At 52.1% G+C, this 17,256-nt stretch overlaps 7 protein-coding genes across 7 annotated transcripts; 4 read left to right on the forward strand and 3 right to left on the reverse strand.

The window, feature by feature from the left end:
• Nucleotides 1–280: 280 nt before the first annotated feature.
• Nucleotides 281–1,894, forward strand: COCMIDRAFT_107513 (uncharacterized protein; the record flags this gene model as incomplete). Its single annotated transcript, XM_007694358.1, has 1 exon — nucleotides 281–1,894. The coding sequence occupies one exon, from the start codon at nucleotides 281–283 to the stop codon at nucleotides 1,892–1,894; it is 1,614 nt and encodes a 537-aa protein (XP_007692548.1).
• A 771-nt stretch (nucleotides 1,895–2,665) lies between these two features.
• On the forward strand, nucleotides 2,666–3,775 carry COCMIDRAFT_9283 (uncharacterized protein; the record flags this gene model as incomplete). Its single annotated transcript, XM_007694359.1, has 1 exon — nucleotides 2,666–3,775. The coding sequence occupies one exon, from the start codon at nucleotides 2,666–2,668 to the stop codon at nucleotides 3,773–3,775; it is 1,110 nt and encodes a 369-aa protein (XP_007692549.1).
• A 1,376-nt stretch (nucleotides 3,776–5,151) lies between these two features.
• COCMIDRAFT_107502 (uncharacterized protein) lies at nucleotides 5,152–6,994 on the reverse strand (the record flags this gene model as incomplete). The annotated part of the gene is made up of 4 exons (XM_007694360.1): nucleotides 5,152–5,427; nucleotides 5,483–6,664; nucleotides 6,717–6,786; nucleotides 6,837–6,994. The coding sequence occupies 4 exons, from the start codon at nucleotides 6,992–6,994 to the stop codon at nucleotides 5,152–5,154; spliced, it is 1,686 nt and encodes a 561-aa protein (XP_007692550.1).
• A 604-nt stretch (nucleotides 6,995–7,598) lies between these two features.
• Nucleotides 7,599–8,468, reverse strand: COCMIDRAFT_30220 (uncharacterized protein; the record flags this gene model as incomplete). The annotated part of the gene is made up of 3 exons (XM_007694361.1): nucleotides 7,599–8,017; nucleotides 8,092–8,266; nucleotides 8,307–8,468. 3 exons carry the CDS (start codon nucleotides 8,466–8,468, stop codon nucleotides 7,599–7,601), a joined length of 756 nt encoding a protein of 251 aa, XP_007692551.1.
• Nucleotides 8,469–10,009: 1,541 nt separating this feature from the next.
• COCMIDRAFT_107512 (uncharacterized protein) lies at nucleotides 10,010–10,222 on the reverse strand (the record flags this gene model as incomplete). Its single annotated transcript, XM_007694362.1, has 1 exon — nucleotides 10,010–10,222. The coding sequence occupies one exon, from the start codon at nucleotides 10,220–10,222 to the stop codon at nucleotides 10,010–10,012; it is 213 nt and encodes a 70-aa protein (XP_007692552.1).
• Nucleotides 10,223–11,566: 1,344 nt separating this feature from the next.
• On the forward strand, nucleotides 11,567–12,552 carry COCMIDRAFT_107518 (uncharacterized protein; the record flags this gene model as incomplete). Its single annotated transcript, XM_007694363.1, has 3 exons — nucleotides 11,567–11,654; nucleotides 11,759–12,024; nucleotides 12,076–12,552. The coding sequence occupies 3 exons, from the start codon at nucleotides 11,567–11,569 to the stop codon at nucleotides 12,550–12,552; spliced, it is 831 nt and encodes a 276-aa protein (XP_007692553.1).
• A 1,566-nt stretch (nucleotides 12,553–14,118) lies between these two features.
• Nucleotides 14,119–16,498, forward strand: COCMIDRAFT_30222 (uncharacterized protein; the record flags this gene model as incomplete). The annotated part of the gene is made up of 2 exons (XM_007694364.1): nucleotides 14,119–14,285; nucleotides 14,344–16,498. 2 exons carry the CDS (start codon nucleotides 14,119–14,121, stop codon nucleotides 16,496–16,498), a joined length of 2,322 nt encoding a protein of 773 aa, XP_007692554.1.
• Between the last annotated feature and the right edge of the window lie 758 nt (nucleotides 16,499–17,256).

Consider the following 17,256-nt stretch of genomic DNA (forward strand, 5'->3'; position numbering starts at 1 on the left):
TGCCATCTGCCTGGTATCACCATTGCCTACCTGCTCTTGCTACGCTACTCCGCATTCACTATCTAGCGGTGTATTCATTCATCGCCTCTTATTGTCGTAATACGACACAAGCTGTCGACTAGGGTCCTATGGAAGCCGCAGGTCTCGTCGCCATGCTCGTCTACTTTCCTTCTCTCCACCCTCCCAATGTTCACGCGTACACGTGAGCCTCTCCTACTTTGACCCAAGATACGACACATTTTCCTCTCAATCACAAACATTTTCATTCGGATCACTCGCCATGGCGCAGTTGTATTGTCAGCAGCCAACAACTAGCCAAGATGTCTTGGCAACAACACAAGACCATGCTCAGGAGCAAGCGATACCCGGCAAAGATTCAGGAAATGCTGTGGACGTTACTGATTCTAAAACGATACAAGAGGGGAGTTGCGCGTTAACACCTCAAATTTCCGCAGACTCCGAACCCCTGGTGAAGTCTTCCAAAGCAGCTTCACTCAATGCTAGAAAGCGCAGTCCGCCTGAGCCGCCAAATTCCGAGCCCGGTAGCAAGAGATCCAAAGCCTCGCCATCACCCTCAGCACCAGATGATGGCCCTGCAATTAAGCCGGTCTTTCCAAGCCCTCCAGACATGCCCGCGACTACCTTTGACAAGGAGACCTGGCAAGGCTTCTGTGAAATCGAAAGCGAGCCCGCATGTTTCTCCGTCATCCTCCGCGAAATGGGCGTCGAAGGCGTGACCGTTCGCGAAGTCTTCAGCATGGACCAGCAATTCATCCGCGAAAGTATTCCCCAGCCAATCTATGGGTTCATTTTGCTCTTCCACTACCGCCAGTTTGGTAACGAGAATCAACAAAACGAGTGCTCCGATAGCGTGTGGTTTGCCAACCAGTTACCAGCCCAGGACAGTTGTGCAACGCTGGCTATGATAAATATCCTCATGAACCAGACCACAGAGGTTTCTATTGGAGAGCATCTACGGCAATTCAAGGACTTCACCAAAGATTTTACGCCGTATCAACGCGGCGAGGCATTTGCAAGTTTCGGTTTCGTCAAGAGAATTCACAATTCTTTTGCCAAGAAGATGGACATCCTAGAAGGCGACAAGTATCTCAGCCACAAGGTCAAGCGTGCCAGGCGTCTCAAAACACAACTGGCTGAAAAGAGTAAGCCAAGAAAGAGAGGGACAAAGTCACGGCGAGCTTCTGCCGACTCGGTAGCTACAGACGATAGTGAGGAGATGGTCGAGAATAATGCACACCACTACATTGCTTTCGTTCCTGCTGGTAATGAGGTCTGGAAGCTAGATGGCTTCGATAAGTACCCGACGTGTGTGGGTTCCTTCAAGGCAGAACAAGGCGAGTCGTGGTTAGAGTCGGTTTCTAACACAATCGCCAGCCTCATGGCAGCAGGTGACGACGACTACGGTGTTATAGCACTGACACAGTCCCCTCTAATTCCCTTACGCAAGCGGGCCAGTCTTACGATCAACACTCTGGCACATGTCGAAGCACGCCTCGACTACCTCTCCCAATCTGCATCTCAAGACTGGAGACACCTCATTAGTGCAGACGAGCAGCCACCCAGCCCTTCCATGCTTGGTCTTGAGCCGTATCTCGCTGCCAATCCTGTGCCCGAGGCACTCAAGGAAGCCATTGACAATGAAGACACGCAGCAAGTTCTTGCGCGACGTCAGCAGCTGGTTATCCAAGTCAACGATGACGGTGCACAAGTCATGATGGAGATGCAGAACGAGGCAGAAGAACACGCAAAGGCTACGCAACGACGCTACGACTCTGGTCCAGTCATCAAGAAATGGTTGGAGATGCTAGCCGACAACGGCTATCTGGAAGAGAATCTTGAGCGCTTTATGCCCTCCAAGGGGAAGAAGAAGTGATGTATCAAATATCAGCGTACAGAGCTGTGGGGCGGTAATCATATCAAGGACAGTTTAGTTTAACTGGATACCCAGATTAAGGTGTACTCGTGGGTTATCGGGGTTGCTTACATATGACTATATCATATCACTAGGTAACTACACACGTATAATCAGTAATCCTAGCTGCATAGAATAAACATCACCAAGCCCATGATCTACATGCTAGTTTCAAAAGTCATCATACTCGCGGAGCTTTCGCTGCTCTGATTTCTTACCGCAGATCGAGACACAATGAGTGAGAGGGCGATAAGAGAAGGGAAATGCCCATGGCTGGGCGTCGCTAGTGCGTCAGACTAGTCCTCTCATCCACCCACTCTTCTTCCAATCTATTAAAATGAGACGTACGGAAAGTCATCTAGCCTGCATTGAGTGACTACTAGGCAGACCGAGTGGGTAAGTTGCTGCTCTTAGAATGCGAAAAGTGTGGTGAGAACGTACACGAGCGGCAACACGTACGCGCATGGGTAACAGAAAGTGCATTGCATATCCATGGACTATGTTGGTCATATTCGAACTGCGGGGCCAAAGATTACGGTGCAGTTCTAACGTAAGCTTGCACTGTATTTACCAAATTTGCTGTAGTGTAAAATGCATGTGACGTCATAAACCTGCCGGCAGTAGTACATGGGCTTACTGATCTAGTCTACTGCACTCGTCTTATCAAAGACTACAACCACACTACATATCAAGTGTCAGCTTCCAGATTCTTTACACCTCCAAACTATCACGATGGCAGAGAAATCTCCAGAAATCACATGGCATCCCATACCCCATTCGGACGCAACATGCAAAGTCCACCTCATCCAAGCCGGCGGCATCTACATCCCCTACGACCTAGTCCTGCTTCCGGACTCGGACAAGCCCAGTGACCCCTCAAGATCCGAAGCATCAATAGAAGAGCGAAAAACATACTACGCCCCGGACTATGTGTTCCTAATTGAGCATATGGCATCGGGAACAAAGTACATGTTCGACCTCGGCATACGGCCAGACCTCGAAAACCTACCCCCATTCATCAAGGAAAACGTACTTCCCGTCTTCAAATGCGAGCCCAAGTCTCCTGAACATATACTCAGAGAACATGGCTCACCTGAGCAGCAACCCGAGAAGGTCAAAGCTGTCATCTTCTCACATATGCATTTCGATCATATGGGTGACGGTGCAAAGGGCGGGTTCGAAGGTGCAGAGTTGTGGGTTGGACCTACATGTTGTACGTATGCCCGTCCAGGTTATCCGGTCGAGGAGAGGGCGCCGACACTAAGTGACTCGCTGCCTGTGGATGGGAGTAGAAAGGTTGTGGAGTGCTATATACCTGATGACTTACTCCGAGATACTGGAGACAAGAGAGCAGGTCAGGTTATGGAAGGGTTGAAGGAAGGGAAATATGCTGCTGTTGATTTGAAGAAACCAGAGTGGATCTGCATTGGTGCTTTTGAGCGAGCATACGACGTATTTGGCGATGGAGCAGCATACATTGTCGATGCGCCAGGCCATTCACCAGGGCACCAGATGATGCTAGTGAGAACAACTTCTAGCTCTGGTAGCGAGGAAAGCTCGTTTGTACTCTTGGGCGGCGACTGCTTCCACCACGCCAACGTCCTCCAAGATCCAAACCGCGCTGCTCGCCCACCTTACTCAAAAGGCTGTATGCACGTGGACCCCGAGAAGGCAGTAAATATGATGCTGCGCACAAGGGAGTTTGCGCGAAAAGACAACGTCTGGGTAATAGGAGCCCACGACGCAACCATCGGCCAAGGAATCCACCCCGGAGTCAAAGAACTCACTGGCCTCACAGACATCACCAACTGGCAAGCCTCAGGCTGGAAAACCCCACTCTAGTTCCAGGCAACTCAAAATGCAGTAATCCTCGCGAAAAACCCCCTTCCCCCTCTTCTTCTACACACAAGTAATACTATGTACCCACAACAAGCCCGAGTCCCCTCATTCCTTGTCAAAAGCATCGATATGACATCGAACCGAACATTCCTCCCTTCTTCTCCACCCCTAAAACAACTCATCAATGCAAATATTCCCATGAAATCCTCGCTCCCAAGCCTCTTGGCTCCCGAGACATAAAAAGCTTGACCATTGTTCCTTTACGTTGCACCGTCCGCGTTTAGACCCCACTTTCTTCCCACCCTTGTGCGCAGGAACAGAGAACGAGGCCCAGTTGCTTCGGGCTTGGAAACGCGGGTTTGAAAGGTCATCGGGGAAGGATCGGGAGGGGGGGATTTGTAGGAGAGAGGGCAGGGAGATAGGGAGACGGACGGACGGACGGGGGGGGGGGATAGCAAGGGCGAGACCCGTATGTAAGGTACCACACAGTAAGCATAAGTTTTTTTTCCGGGAACACCCGCATATCCGTGCATTCGAGAGATCTCTCTCTCTCTCAAATAGAGAAAGAAAGAGAAGAAGAAAAAGTTGCGGCGTACGCCGTTTCGAAGTGTATCTTGGCACACTGAGTGCTGCATGAACGGCGTGTCCTGTGGCGTGATTCGTGCCCCAGGCGCGCCCCGATATAAATGAGTCGGATGCCTTGGGATCGGTTTTTGTTGCAGTGGTGACGAGGGATGAGGCTGGGCTGGGTTGGCGGCGTATAATGAAAGGGTGGGTTTGATATAGATCTTGTAAGGTATAATAGACTGTATTGATATCGATCTCACTATAGCTGATTTATTGCCCCCCCCCCTTTTTTTTTTGCTAGAAGTATCTATGAAGATGGAGTTGCATTATTAATGTAGTGTACTTATGCATATGAATGTATATCCGTACGTACGTACGTACGTATGAATGTAGTCTATACGTGATTTTTTTTGGGTTTAACTAAGGATGGAGGGGTCATTAAAAAAACATTTGATGGTTGACGTCAACCCAGCCGAACTTGCAGCTGAAGAGTACGATAATTAAGTCTTCGAACATGATAAAACTGGGGATAACAAAAAAAAGCAGACGGATAACAAGGGAAATAAAGGGGTTGGGTGGTAGTGATGATGATGATGATGATGATGCCAGATGAGCGAATTACTATATATACAACGGATAATAAGATAAAGGTTGCAAGAAATTCGCTTCCCAATGGTGTTTAACGCGTCAAAAATAAAAAAAGGAAATCAAAAATGGTGTTATGGTATCTCGAATCCACTTTAGCTCTTTTGCCTCTTCCTCCCTTCCAACACACACACTCTTCTATCCCAGAGCGGTACACAACACGAGACTTAGAAGTTCTCTTTGCCCCATACGAAACTGAAGCCAGGCTCGGAGTACATGTTGCATTTGACGTGGAGGGTTGAACCGAGACCCTTGGGACCACAGAAGAAGACACCGGCCTCAGCGGGAGAATGGATTTTGCGGATAGACTTGAAGATCATGTCCCAGTTTGGACGACCGAAGTTTGTAGGGGCGCGGAGACCGGTGATGGCGTCTTGTTCGGCGTTTGCGTCGTTGATCATGATGTTGGTTGCGTCGTCTGCCTTGATCTTTGCGGTGAGGTACTAGGATATTCATTAGTATCTTTGAATAGCTTGTGAATTTGTGATTAAAACTTACGGTGTGAATCTCAATGTGGTCATCAACATCTTGAGCCTCGATAGCCAGAAGCAACGATCGGAACCACTCGAACGAACCGAAATCTCTGCAAATCCAGAAGAAGTAGACTTTTCGGAGACGCGTGCGTGAGCCCTGGGGGTAGTTCATGCGGTACCAGATACTCTTGAGAATAGAGGCGAAGGGTGTGACACCGATACCAGCACCACAGAGGACGGCGACTTCAAACTTGAACACGTCTTCGGAGGCGGAACCAAAAGGTCCGTCAATGTAGACACGGGGGAGAATCTGGCGCAGAGCAATCTCCTCGCTTGAGACGCCCTTTTCACCCTTTTCACCGGCGGGCTTCTTCTCTGTGCTGCAGCCCAGGGCCTGTCCGAATGCTTTGGTGAAGTTACCGACCATACGGATGTGAACAGAGATGTAGTCTTCCTCGGGTGCGCTGGTAAGCGTGAAGGGGTGGTATTGCCAGATGGAGATTTCAGGGCAGCACAAGAAGATGTACTGTCCAGCACGGGTCGTGGTGTGCTCCTTCTTGATCTGGACCTCGCAAACGTTGCTAGGGTGCTGAATGACCTTGGAAATATACGTCTTGTGTCGTCCCCTGACCTCACGTGCGATACGCTCAGCGAGGTACGCAAATCCACCGTACATCCAGTACTCCCAGAAGACACCGATACCGTCACAGAAAGGCGCAAAGTCGGGCTGAATCATGCAAAAGGCTCCGTGAATGGACCAGAAGATGAAGAAGACGATGAAGAGGTGGTGCATGTACCAGAAACGCTCAAAGTTTGCGCGACGAGCCTTTTCCGCTGCCGTGAGCGCAATCGCCATCAAACAGAGCAACATGACATAACCACTCCAACCGGGACCAGTAGCAAGGTTGGCGAGGATGAAACCCATGAACCCGAGGTTGTTGACGGCCGAGAAGCGGGCAAGATTGTTCCAATGGGCAATGGTGTGAACCCAGGAGAAGAAGACGATGGACCAAGCGACAAGCTTGTGGAAGGTGATGTTCTTGTCAAAGGGGATTACGTCGTTTAGAGGGGTACGACGAGCCATGGAAATTAGGTTCCTGCATACTGGAAACAGGATAAAAGCGACGTCGACGTGGAGCACCAGAGCTGCTGAACGAGCGATGGGGTAGGTTAGACCAAAGGTTTGTCTCACTGCGATGACATTGTCCTAGGTTGTTGTGTGAGCGCGGTTTGAAGAAGTACAGAACAGGAATGCCTACCTTTAGTCCGTAGTTCATCATACCAAAGACGAAGACCATGACGTGGAGAATGGCAAAAGTAAAGACGAAGCTGATGGTTATTAGTCAAGTTCTCCAATCGGGTTGCAGAGTCGGGCTCACAATCTTCGGTAACCCTCGTTGACCATCCAGACGTCAAACTTTTCTTTCCGTGTCAACTCTCGCGCCCTTTCCTCTGACATCTCGCCAGACATGAGCATGCGAGTAAGCGGCGGCCATCTTGACCGCTCGCGGCCGGTTAGACTGGTAGTGAAGGACATGACTACTATGTGGAGCGAGAGTGCAGTAACCGTAGAGCGCCTGTCGGTGGATGCCGATGGGCTTCAGACCTGCTGAATGTGGCCGAGTTGGAGAATTTGTAAATTCAAAGAGTGTCTAAGTAATCTGTAATGCGCATATCATTAGTCTTGGAGAGGTCCAGCCAGCAACAACGACAAAGACAAAGACAACAACAACGAACAACACGCCTACGTACTAAAAAGTGCCCGCACGAAAAGAAGAGAAGAGAGGTCGCAAAGAGGCGTTGGATGACGCGGCTAAGGAAGAACCGGCATGAAGTCGGGTGAGTCTAGGGGCGAGTCGGGGAAACAAAAGTCTATAAGCCAGCAATGATGGCGGCTGGTAGCAAAAAGAGGGACAAAGCGGCAACGACGGGGATAGGGTAGGTCAGGTCATGTCGACAGAGGCAGCAGCAAGTGGGTAATGGGGTCTCAGTTAGTCAGAGGGTGGGAATGAATGGGGATTCGCAGGGCCCTTTGGGACCACCAACAAGGCGAAACGGTAGCAGAAGTCGAACCACTTTGAATGGTCTCTGTTGCGACGCAGCACGGTGCTGGCATATCGCAGGCGTCGCGAACGGGCAGACTAGCCAATTGGAGGGCGACTATGGACGGATTCGACGTCTGAAACCCAGGCGGCCATGAATCTTCGTCTTTGGCATGGGAAAAGGCTGAAGGGGGGACGTTTGAGAGGCGTTTGGGGGCCACCAGCTAAAACACACAGCGTTAGAGCCTGGCGGCTCGATGTGGCGCCCCTGGATCGGCCAAGCGGACAAGCCCCAACTGCCGACGCATAACCACCAGCCCTTGGACTCCCATCAGCTCCGACGCTTCTGGCCCGAATGTCCTGTCCGTTGTATTGTGCAACTGTCCATGTATACGAGAACACAAGCTTTTCGAGGGCCATGAGAATGGTTCGACTTGGCCTGCAAGTGACAGCCCATGTCGAGAGATGGATGCCTTGGCTGAGGCATTGTATCGCGGGCGGCTGCCCCAGGCCACCTACTACTAACACCATCTGCATCTTACAGCGGGGATTAATCGTCTCGACTCCATAATCTAGCCTCGGCCCAACTTACCATATACTGAGTCGACGATACGTGCGGCAAGTACGTGTTGGTTGGCATAGACTTGTTCAAGCGGGCGTATAGTACTGTACACCATTACATACACCCCCACGTCTTGCAACGGCCCACACCCAGCACAACGAGCATCACCACCACCACCAAACCCGACTTCCTGCACGCCGATCCGCTATGTTTTGCATGTTTCACCGGCTGTACTCCGGTCATACCTTCACCTTCAACAATTTACAAGCAACTATATCCGACCACCAGTCCATATCCCTCTCTTCTCCACCCAAACATTCCCAGTCTTGGAACAACCCCCCCAAACACTCTCCTCCCACCAGTACCACCATGGACCCCTCCCCCTCCTCCCCCTCTCTAGCACCCATAGAGCATTGAAGAGAACAACGAAGCCACGCACGCTCCAAAACACTGACAGGTCTCTCTCCCTCTCCCTATCCCATCAGCATGAAGAAACCACCCACTTGCGGAAATAGTAGCTCCCGAAACTCTCCACTTTTGCGCCCTTACTAGCCACAGCCCGCCCTGCCACACAGTCTCTGCAACATTTCCGCCCTATTCGCCGATTGCCCATCCGTCTTTCCCAGCTTTCTTCCGACTCGAACCAGGGGGGTGTGAGGTAAGGGGAGCGCAAAAAAAAACGGCATTGACGGCATGCCGTTGCAACCATCTGCCGCGCTAGAAAACTGCGCGTATGCTCCTTCGAGGTGCGTTGGGGCTTTTGGCTTTGGCGGACCTGCCGTGTGTGTATGCGTGTGGCGAGCGAACGGGGTTGGCGAAACGGCGGTCGTGCGCCCATGGGATGATTGTGTTTACACCCTGTTCTGGCACTACGGGGTGTGCTCCTGTAAAGAAGGGGTTTGACTTGCGTAGATGGTGGGCTGGTCAAGATTTGAAGTGAAGCGGGGGTTAGGTATTGATTGTGCTGTTATTCACTACAATACGAAATATTTTTTTTGGATAGCCCGGCCAGCACTACTAAACGTGAAATACCATACCCAACCCTTCCATGCTCTCCCCGGCAGCTACAATTTCCATAGGTGTGCATTTATGGTGCTTTGAGATCGGACTTGGACAGCCCTGTTGATACGCCACCGTTTGTACCCCAAGCCAATCTTACACACACCCACTTTTTTTTCTTTCATGTCGTGCAGTGACTCGCTTCCCAGCCCCCAATATGTATACAAGTGTAACCTGTCAGGAATGTCATCAGCGGTTGGATATGGTTTGACTGGATATAAACGGGCAATTGGCGTTTGCTTTGCTCCCCCATCGCTGCGCTAACTGTGACGCCAAGTCTGCGCTGATGCCTTCGCGAAGCGCCGGCGGTGATGGGGGTGTTTGGGTTGTAGAGGGGGGACGATGCAGAGACCATGATTGAGTGTGATATTATTTGCTTGGTTTTGGGACTGAACGTAAAGTTGGAGGTAAGCAAGGTCACCGACATAATTCACCTTCACACATTCAAACTAGTAATAAGACATGCTCGATAAGATGAAAAAAAAATATGTATTATATTGAAAGTATCACAAGACGTTTTACCACAAAGTACAAAGTAAGTCTTTATGCCTGTTTGACTGTCTGCATCCAAATCGATTTGACAAAAGCATGGATCTTTTATGTGCCAGTCGGAAGATATTTTGTCGCGCCGGAGAAAAGTGGTCGGAGATGATGACGGAGGTCATGTCTGCTGAAAAAGAAAAGACTCGACGGAGAGATATGCGCGTGTTGACACTCCAGGACGGGGGGTATTTGAAAATGGAAAATCGCTGTAGTAGCCGTAGGACCCTGCAGCCACGAGGATGACAAATGTACTTGTGGGGAGGATCGATCAGAGCGATGCTTGGGATGCTTGGACCGGACCCTTCTTTTTCTTCTTCTTTTTTGTTGCCTGATTGCTTTGCCCGCTCTACCGCTTGATAAAGCCGAGCATCTTTCCCTTCTTCGCATCCTTCTTCTTCGGGTACATTTTGGATGTCACAAAGTGGACATACCAGATAACCGCGCCGAGAACCGAGAGGCCGAAAATGACCAGGAACAGTGTAATGACTGGTCGGCCGTCTGCTTCTACTGAACGTAGCGCAGCGGGTGTGAGGATTGGTGCGAGCCACGAGAAACTCATGTTGGCAGTTGTATTTGTCGGGGACTTTTTGTTGGTGTCGGACAGATTTGGCCTAGGCTGATGATGTTGGGGTTTGCAGGGACAACGGCAAGGCTCGTGATTGCAATTGGGGACGATGGACAGCCGGCTGCCAGTGAAGAGAATGAAATAAAAAGATATCGCTGGCGATGTGGTGAAGAATCAAAAGTAAGTGAACGTGATGTTTGGTGGACAGCTGCGAGATAGTATCGCGAGAGTGCGACAGCTAGCGTTCATGTATTTCCACTGACAGGCACAAGGCAACGGCGCATCGGCCAAACCCACGTCGTTTCGCCCATGAGCTGACCTCTTGGAACTCTTGGCCGCTCGCATGATGTTTACCTCAGAAGCCATACGCGTTGCGTATGGCGACATGTCCAACGTGAGGCGATTGTGCGATATGGCGGATGTTTCAAATTCAAGGCGGGCCAAGAGACCATGGTGAGACGCTCTCGTTGCAGAAGCTTGCAATGCCCAGCCCAAGCATGATTGCTGCGAGCCGGCCCACAGCAGGGCTTCTGCGTCCAAGGCCCATGCCTGTGGATTCCATCAAGTCCGAGTTTCCCGCACCTCGTCGGTTGCTACCGATAGTAAGTATGCTCTTGCTCTAAACCCAACCTGCTTTACCTGCCAGTTTTGGCCCGAACGTCCCCAGGGCAGGAATGACGGCTCGCCTTAGGCCTACAGTCTGCCCAGCGGAGAGGTCGCCGGCGATGCGTGTGATTGGTAGGATAAAAGGGAAACCAAACTCCGAGTCGGGTAATACAGTAGTACTCGGTTGCCTCGGAGAATTGTGGATAGATGATGTGGGCTACAGCAAAGCCACTGTGGTCCATCCAAAGTCCGGTCGAGGACCATCAAGTCCAGGGAAATTCAGCGAAGTCCATTAAAAAGCAGCCGAATAGTATGGTTGTGTAGTATTGGTGTCACCGAAGAGACAGGTAATGCGAGCAGTTTTGCTGCTTCTAGCACGGTACGGGCTTAGTAAAAACTCCCAACGTAAGCGCCGGCTCAGCTCGGCTATGATTCGCCGAGCGAGAGAAAAGGTTCTCCTCACCAACAGCCTGCTCAAAAAGAACGCGTGGTTATGTGAACTCTATCTCCATCTCATCTGCTTTCGCACATGTGTATAAGACAAACAACTTGGTCTGTGTAATCGCTTTCCCGTTTGCTGACTTGTAGATACCTCGACAAAAGGACCCATTTTTCTACCTGACCGCGTTGGCGCATTCCTACAGTTACTCCGCCGCCACCACCACCACCACCACCACCAGTAATACACGCCCACAGCAGCAGAACTTGCTTGTTTCAGCATATAAATTCAACATGGCTCCCATGAAGATCGAAAGCCCCAAATCGCCAGCCGAAAGACCTTCCTCGCGTGGCTCACCCGACCGGGCAAAGAAGCGCGCAAGTATGTCGACAGCTTGCTCCCTGACTGCTCTTGCCCCTCTTCCTCATGCTGCTCCTGCTACTTGTTGACCAAGGACAAGGCTAATATTGCCGTACTACCTGCAGGAACACAATCGATGCCTCCCCCAGAGCTGCCGAGACTGGTGGCAGAGCAACATGCTCCCATCCCCACCAACGACAAGGACACACAGCGGCTGATTGTCGTGCTCTGCAGCGCCACGCTCGAGACGTACAAGGCGTCACACGGAAATGGCCGAGGCCCCGGTGCGCGCGAGGACAAATACAACCTGCTCAACAGTGACGACCACATTGGCGTAATGCGGAAAATGGGGCGCGACATCAGCGAGGCTCGACCAGACATAACACACCAAGTGCGTACAAGAGGAGGCTACTGGTTCTAATCAGCTAACGTGGCGACGCAGTGTCTCCTCACCCTGCTTGACTCGCCAATCAACAAGGCGGGCAGGCTTCAGATCTACATCCACACATCCAAGAACGTGCTCATCCGGGTCAGCCCTACCGTGCGCATTCCGCGTACGTTTAAGCGATTTGCCGGTCTTATGGTGCAGCTACTACACAGACATCAGATCCGGTCGACTACATCGCAAGAGAAGCTCATTGAGGTGATCAAGAACCCCATTACAGACCACCTACCACCAAACTGCCGAAAGGTAACTCTTAGCTTTGACTCGGAGGTGGTGCGAGTAAGCGACTACATTGGAAGCCTCAACAAGGGCGAGAGCATTGCCGTGTTTGTTGGTGCCATGGCCAAGGGCAACGACGACTTTGCCGACGATATCAAGGACGACAGCATTGCGATTAGTCAGTTCAACCTCAGTGCCAGCGTTGCGTGCAGTAAGTTCTGTCATGCGGCCGAGGATGTGTGGAATATCTTCTAGATGAGTGGCCAGCCGAAGAAAGGGGACGTATCCATGGCCAACACGCCAACATGCCCATATGCAGCAAAGAAAAAAAAACCAGTCGACGAGTCGGATTGGAGACCGGACTACCGCAGGACTAGGAAAAGTGATACGGGGCAGGAGCAGTTCGGGGCTTAGATTACAACATCGACAGCCGCGACGCTTGCTGCATGTGATTTTGGGCGGGTGCCTGAGGTTCTTTTACAACAAAACAACTACTCTGGCTCAACGCACAAACATCAGTCTTCTTGGGAAGACGGCTGGGCAGCTCAACCTGCGCCGCACCTCGTGTTTTTCTTTGGTTTTTTTACTTTTTTGTTTGTTTACGTCTAGTGTGGCGCAGTCGGCCGAGTGGTGTGCTGGCAATGGGCTTATGTGTGGTGTGGCTGGATATTGGGCTCTACTTTTATGGGTGGGTGGGTGGATAGTTTATTAGTTGGGTGGAGGTGATGGCGGCTCCTTTTGTCAGGGACGGGGACGGTGACGGGGACGTGTACGTGTGTCGCATAGATAGACGGCGATGGGCATGGCGAGCACGATGATCAGGAGTGTCAGCAATGTAGCTGCTGGCGAATGAAAAGAAAAGTCGACGTCTTCACGTCATGTTCGCACTGAGAGCCGTTGACCCCTCGATGACATGTCTGGAGCGCTAGGCCTGTTTGGGGGCTAGCGCGGGCGGCATGGGAGGGCTCGTCGGCGCGCATGCGGCGGGAGAGTGACGGGCTGGGTGAGGAGAGGCCGGGAGCCGCATCGCCGATCTCCCACGATGCTCAGCGAACATGGCCAAAAGCAACCACTGTACTGTATGTGCACTCGTACTACACGCACACGGCAGCTTGACGCGACCTCTGCCAGCGACCGCCACCAGCCACCCCGTGACCGCCTCACCAGGGCTGCCGTTCTGGGCCTTGGACGTGGGTGTACACAGCAGCGCCCGCCCCGTTTCGTCTCCTACGACGTCAGGCCATAGCAAATAGCGCCCAGTGCGGCGAGCGGTCTTGTGTCCAGACCGCACGCGACAAGCGACTAAGAGAGCAAGAGAGGCCTTTGCAGCGCAGCGTCATGGGCGTAGTGAAGCGTACGGCCATCCTAAACCACTCGCGGTTGCGGGCCGGCGGTCAGCAGCCAATACCGGCCACTGCTGCATCGCTTACCTTTACAAATTTGTTAGCCTGCAGACGCAGGACATGTGGCAGCATCTCAACTTGTTGACAGCGGCCTCCCTGATTCCCGCCTGCAGCTGTGCGTGCCCTGTACCACTCACTGCCTTTTCCGCACGACCAGCCAACCGGACCCGGACGCTGTGCTATACTCCCTCCACCACGCATCCACACACGGCTCCTGCACCGCGTCACTTGTGATATAAACCTCCACCTCGTACCACGACCCGGTACAGATGCTCGACTTGCCTTGCCATCACCCCAAAACAAAACATTGACATTTGCATTCAACCCCAACCCCCACCCCCACCTTCTCCATCACCCTCACTCCTCTACATCCCACGGTGTACACAACATACTCGCATCCCCACAACTTCCCCCAGCAATGCCCGTCGCCCACATAGGTATCACAGTCGCCCATCTTCCAACCTCGACATCCTTCTTTCTCTCCGCACTCCAGCCCCTGGGCTACCGCTACATTGGAGAGTCTGGCCACCAGATTGGCCTAGGTATTCACAATGCCGACTTCTTCCTCTGCCAAGAAACGCCTGGGTACGAACCACAATTCATCAGCCCATGTCCCAGTACACCGCAACTAACTCCTGAGTAGCGTAAAGGCTGGTGCCGCACACATTGCCTTCACCGCTCCCAGCACAACCGCGGTCCGCAACTTCTACACCGCGGCATTGAAAGCTGGCGGTCGCCCCAACGGAAGCCCAGCCACTCGATGCGCTGAGACAGGCCACTTCAACGCTGCAGTATTAGACTTTGACGGAAACAGCATCGAGGCCGTCTACCGCAACGGTCCTGACATTGGAGAAGACGGCACTGTTTACCAGCACAGCAGAATCATCACGTGGTCAAGAACAGTCACCACTACTACCACCACCTCCACTTCCACTTCCTATCGCGAAAGCCTCTCTACCAGCAACAGCTACACGTCTGCCTCCAAGACCGCACAGACGACTACTGCTGCTGCTGCTGCTACTGCTGCTGCACCACCACCACCACCACAGGCCGAACCTCCTGTTGCAAAGCCCACTGTAGTCCGAAGCTTCTCTGCAAACGACGTCATGTCTTCACCCCCTCAGCAGCAGGCCACCAAATCCGAGTCCGGTGAAGGTGCCGGCAAGCAACTCTTTGGCGCACTTCTTGGAGCTGCTGCAGGAGCTGCTGTTGCCTATGCATTCGCCCGGAGCGAACGTGATAGCGCAAAGAAAGAAGCCGAATTCAACGCTTTCCTTGATGCCAAAAGCGCGGTCAAGACGGCGGCAACTCTTTTCGCTCAGACCCCGGCGCAGCCTGAACCACCCCAGCAAACCCCACAACCCGAACCGCCAGCTCAGCCAGCGCAGCCCGCACAGCCCGCACCTGAGACGACCGCTCCGCCAAAACCTGCTCCATCAGTACACCGCAACAACGATGACAACGACGACGCGCGGTCTACCTATTCACGCGCCTCTCAGATTCCAAGGTCATCGGTCCCTCGCCAAATCGAGGCTGCCCCCGCCGACTACTACTCGCCTTCCCAGTTTGGTGCCCCAAGTGCCCTTGCTCAGGCTCGCGCCCTCGAGTATGCAAAGCCGCTTGAGATTGAGTATGCGCCGGCCTACTCTCGTGCACCTTCAGCCGCTCCCTCAAGGCTTAGAGCATCTGACCGTGCCAGCACTAGCCCTGACTTGTTGATGCTTGAGCAGGCAAGGGAGCAGGCAAGGGAGCAGGCAAGGAGCACAGTGTCGGCAGCCAGGCCTGAGCCCACATCTTCGTCTTTGAAGCCACCGCGACCACACAAGTCTCACAGTGTCGTCTCCAAGGCATACAGCGCAGCTCCAAGTGCTGCGGCTAGCTCCTTCATCTCGTCCTTTATCGCCGATGATGAGGATATGCAGAGCGCCACGGGTAGTGTTCGTTCGCATCACACGAGCAGATCAAAAGCAAAGTCGTCGCATAGCAAGCATGGTAGCAGTCGTAGGGAGCATGAGGCTTCCCCTCCACCAGCTGAATCCAAGGTGCCTCCCAAGGTTCCATCCAAGGCCGCCTCGATTGTTAGCAACCTCTTCAAACGTGACAAGGCCAAGACCCAAGAGGTGGTAGAAGAAGAGGACGAGGACTTTATTGATGATTTCGACTTTGACGACATGACTGAAGACGATCTCGACACTGTGGTGCCCAGTGACAGCATCTCGCAGATTGGCGATGGTCCACGCCGCAGACACCGATCCCACCGTCACAAGAGCAAGGAGAATGACGATGCCGAAACCTCTGTCAGCCGCCGCAGCAGGAAGCACACCGAGAATGCCGAGTCTTCGACCACCCACCGCAGCAAAAAGCATGCTGATGACGACGAGTCTACGATCAGCAAATCGTCCAGGCGCTCTCATCGCTCTCGTTCCCACAGGACCCCCGACTCGGCTGAAGACGATGAATCTCTACGTCCCCACCGCTCCTCCCGGTCCTCCAAGTCCAAAGCTGCTCACGCATCCGAACCCAGCGAGGTCTCTACCGTACGCCCCCTCAAAACACCGTCATCCTCATCCGGCAAGTCTCGCAAGGATAGCCTCACCCAAGGTCAGTACGACCACTTGTTCGACGAGGTCCAGTACGGAACCGGCAGTGTGCGTGCTTCCAGACATCCTCCTTCCCCCAGCATGGTCAGTGCTGCACGCAAGAACCCGATGCGCAGCATGATTAGCTTCAATCATGCGCAAAAGGTCAGGAACTTTGAGGGAAGCCAGGCTGGCATGTCGCGTGATAATGACGACTAGGTCATGTGAGCTGAGTGGAGAGACACAAGTGTGTGAGAAGTGGGTGGTGCACTCCGTTTCTTTTGCCTCTTTAGACACTGCTGCATCATCGCATCGTACCTTGTTTACAATGCTTATTTTTTTTCTTAGTCAGATTGCTGCTACTTACTGTACCTGTTGCTTTTTTTTTTCTCTCGGGGAAGCAACCTCTTCTTTTCTATTGCTGTATCCGCGCTCCCTCTTTGCTATTACATATACTTAGCGTCTTTGTTTGGCATTGTCATGCACACAGCGGCATTAGGTACGGCGTTTTTCTTTTGTATTTCTTTCTATTTTACACTTCTCACCTTCTTTTTTTTTGCTTGGGTTCAACTCGATCTCCTTGCATGTCTATAGATTTTTGTGCGTGTGTCTTGGTGTATGAACATATATGACTAGAAACGAAAACGACGAAAACGAGAAGAAATGAGAGTGAGATATGGTTATACGAAGGATTGGGATATGGATGGATAGGGTATTGGAAGGATAGAAATATATTATACTGTGCACTTGGGTATTCAACATTGTGCATGAATCTTACTTGATGTGATGTTGCTCTAATCCCCTACCATGCTTTACATGTGAACAAAAAAACAACTTCGCAGATGTGGTACATACATGAAGAAGAAAAAAAAAGATAATCAGATGGAAAATCAGTATACAGAAACGCTAGTACAACACTCCCCCCAAACACCTCTCTAATTTCCCTTCTTCCCCATAACCCTTCACAGTTCCCCCCC

Source organism: Bipolaris oryzae (genome assembly GCF_000523455.1).
Source record: "Bipolaris oryzae ATCC 44560 unplaced genomic scaffold scaffold_212, whole genome shotgun sequence".
NCBI classification, from domain to species: Eukaryota; Fungi; Ascomycota; class Dothideomycetes; order Pleosporales; family Pleosporaceae; genus Bipolaris; species Bipolaris oryzae.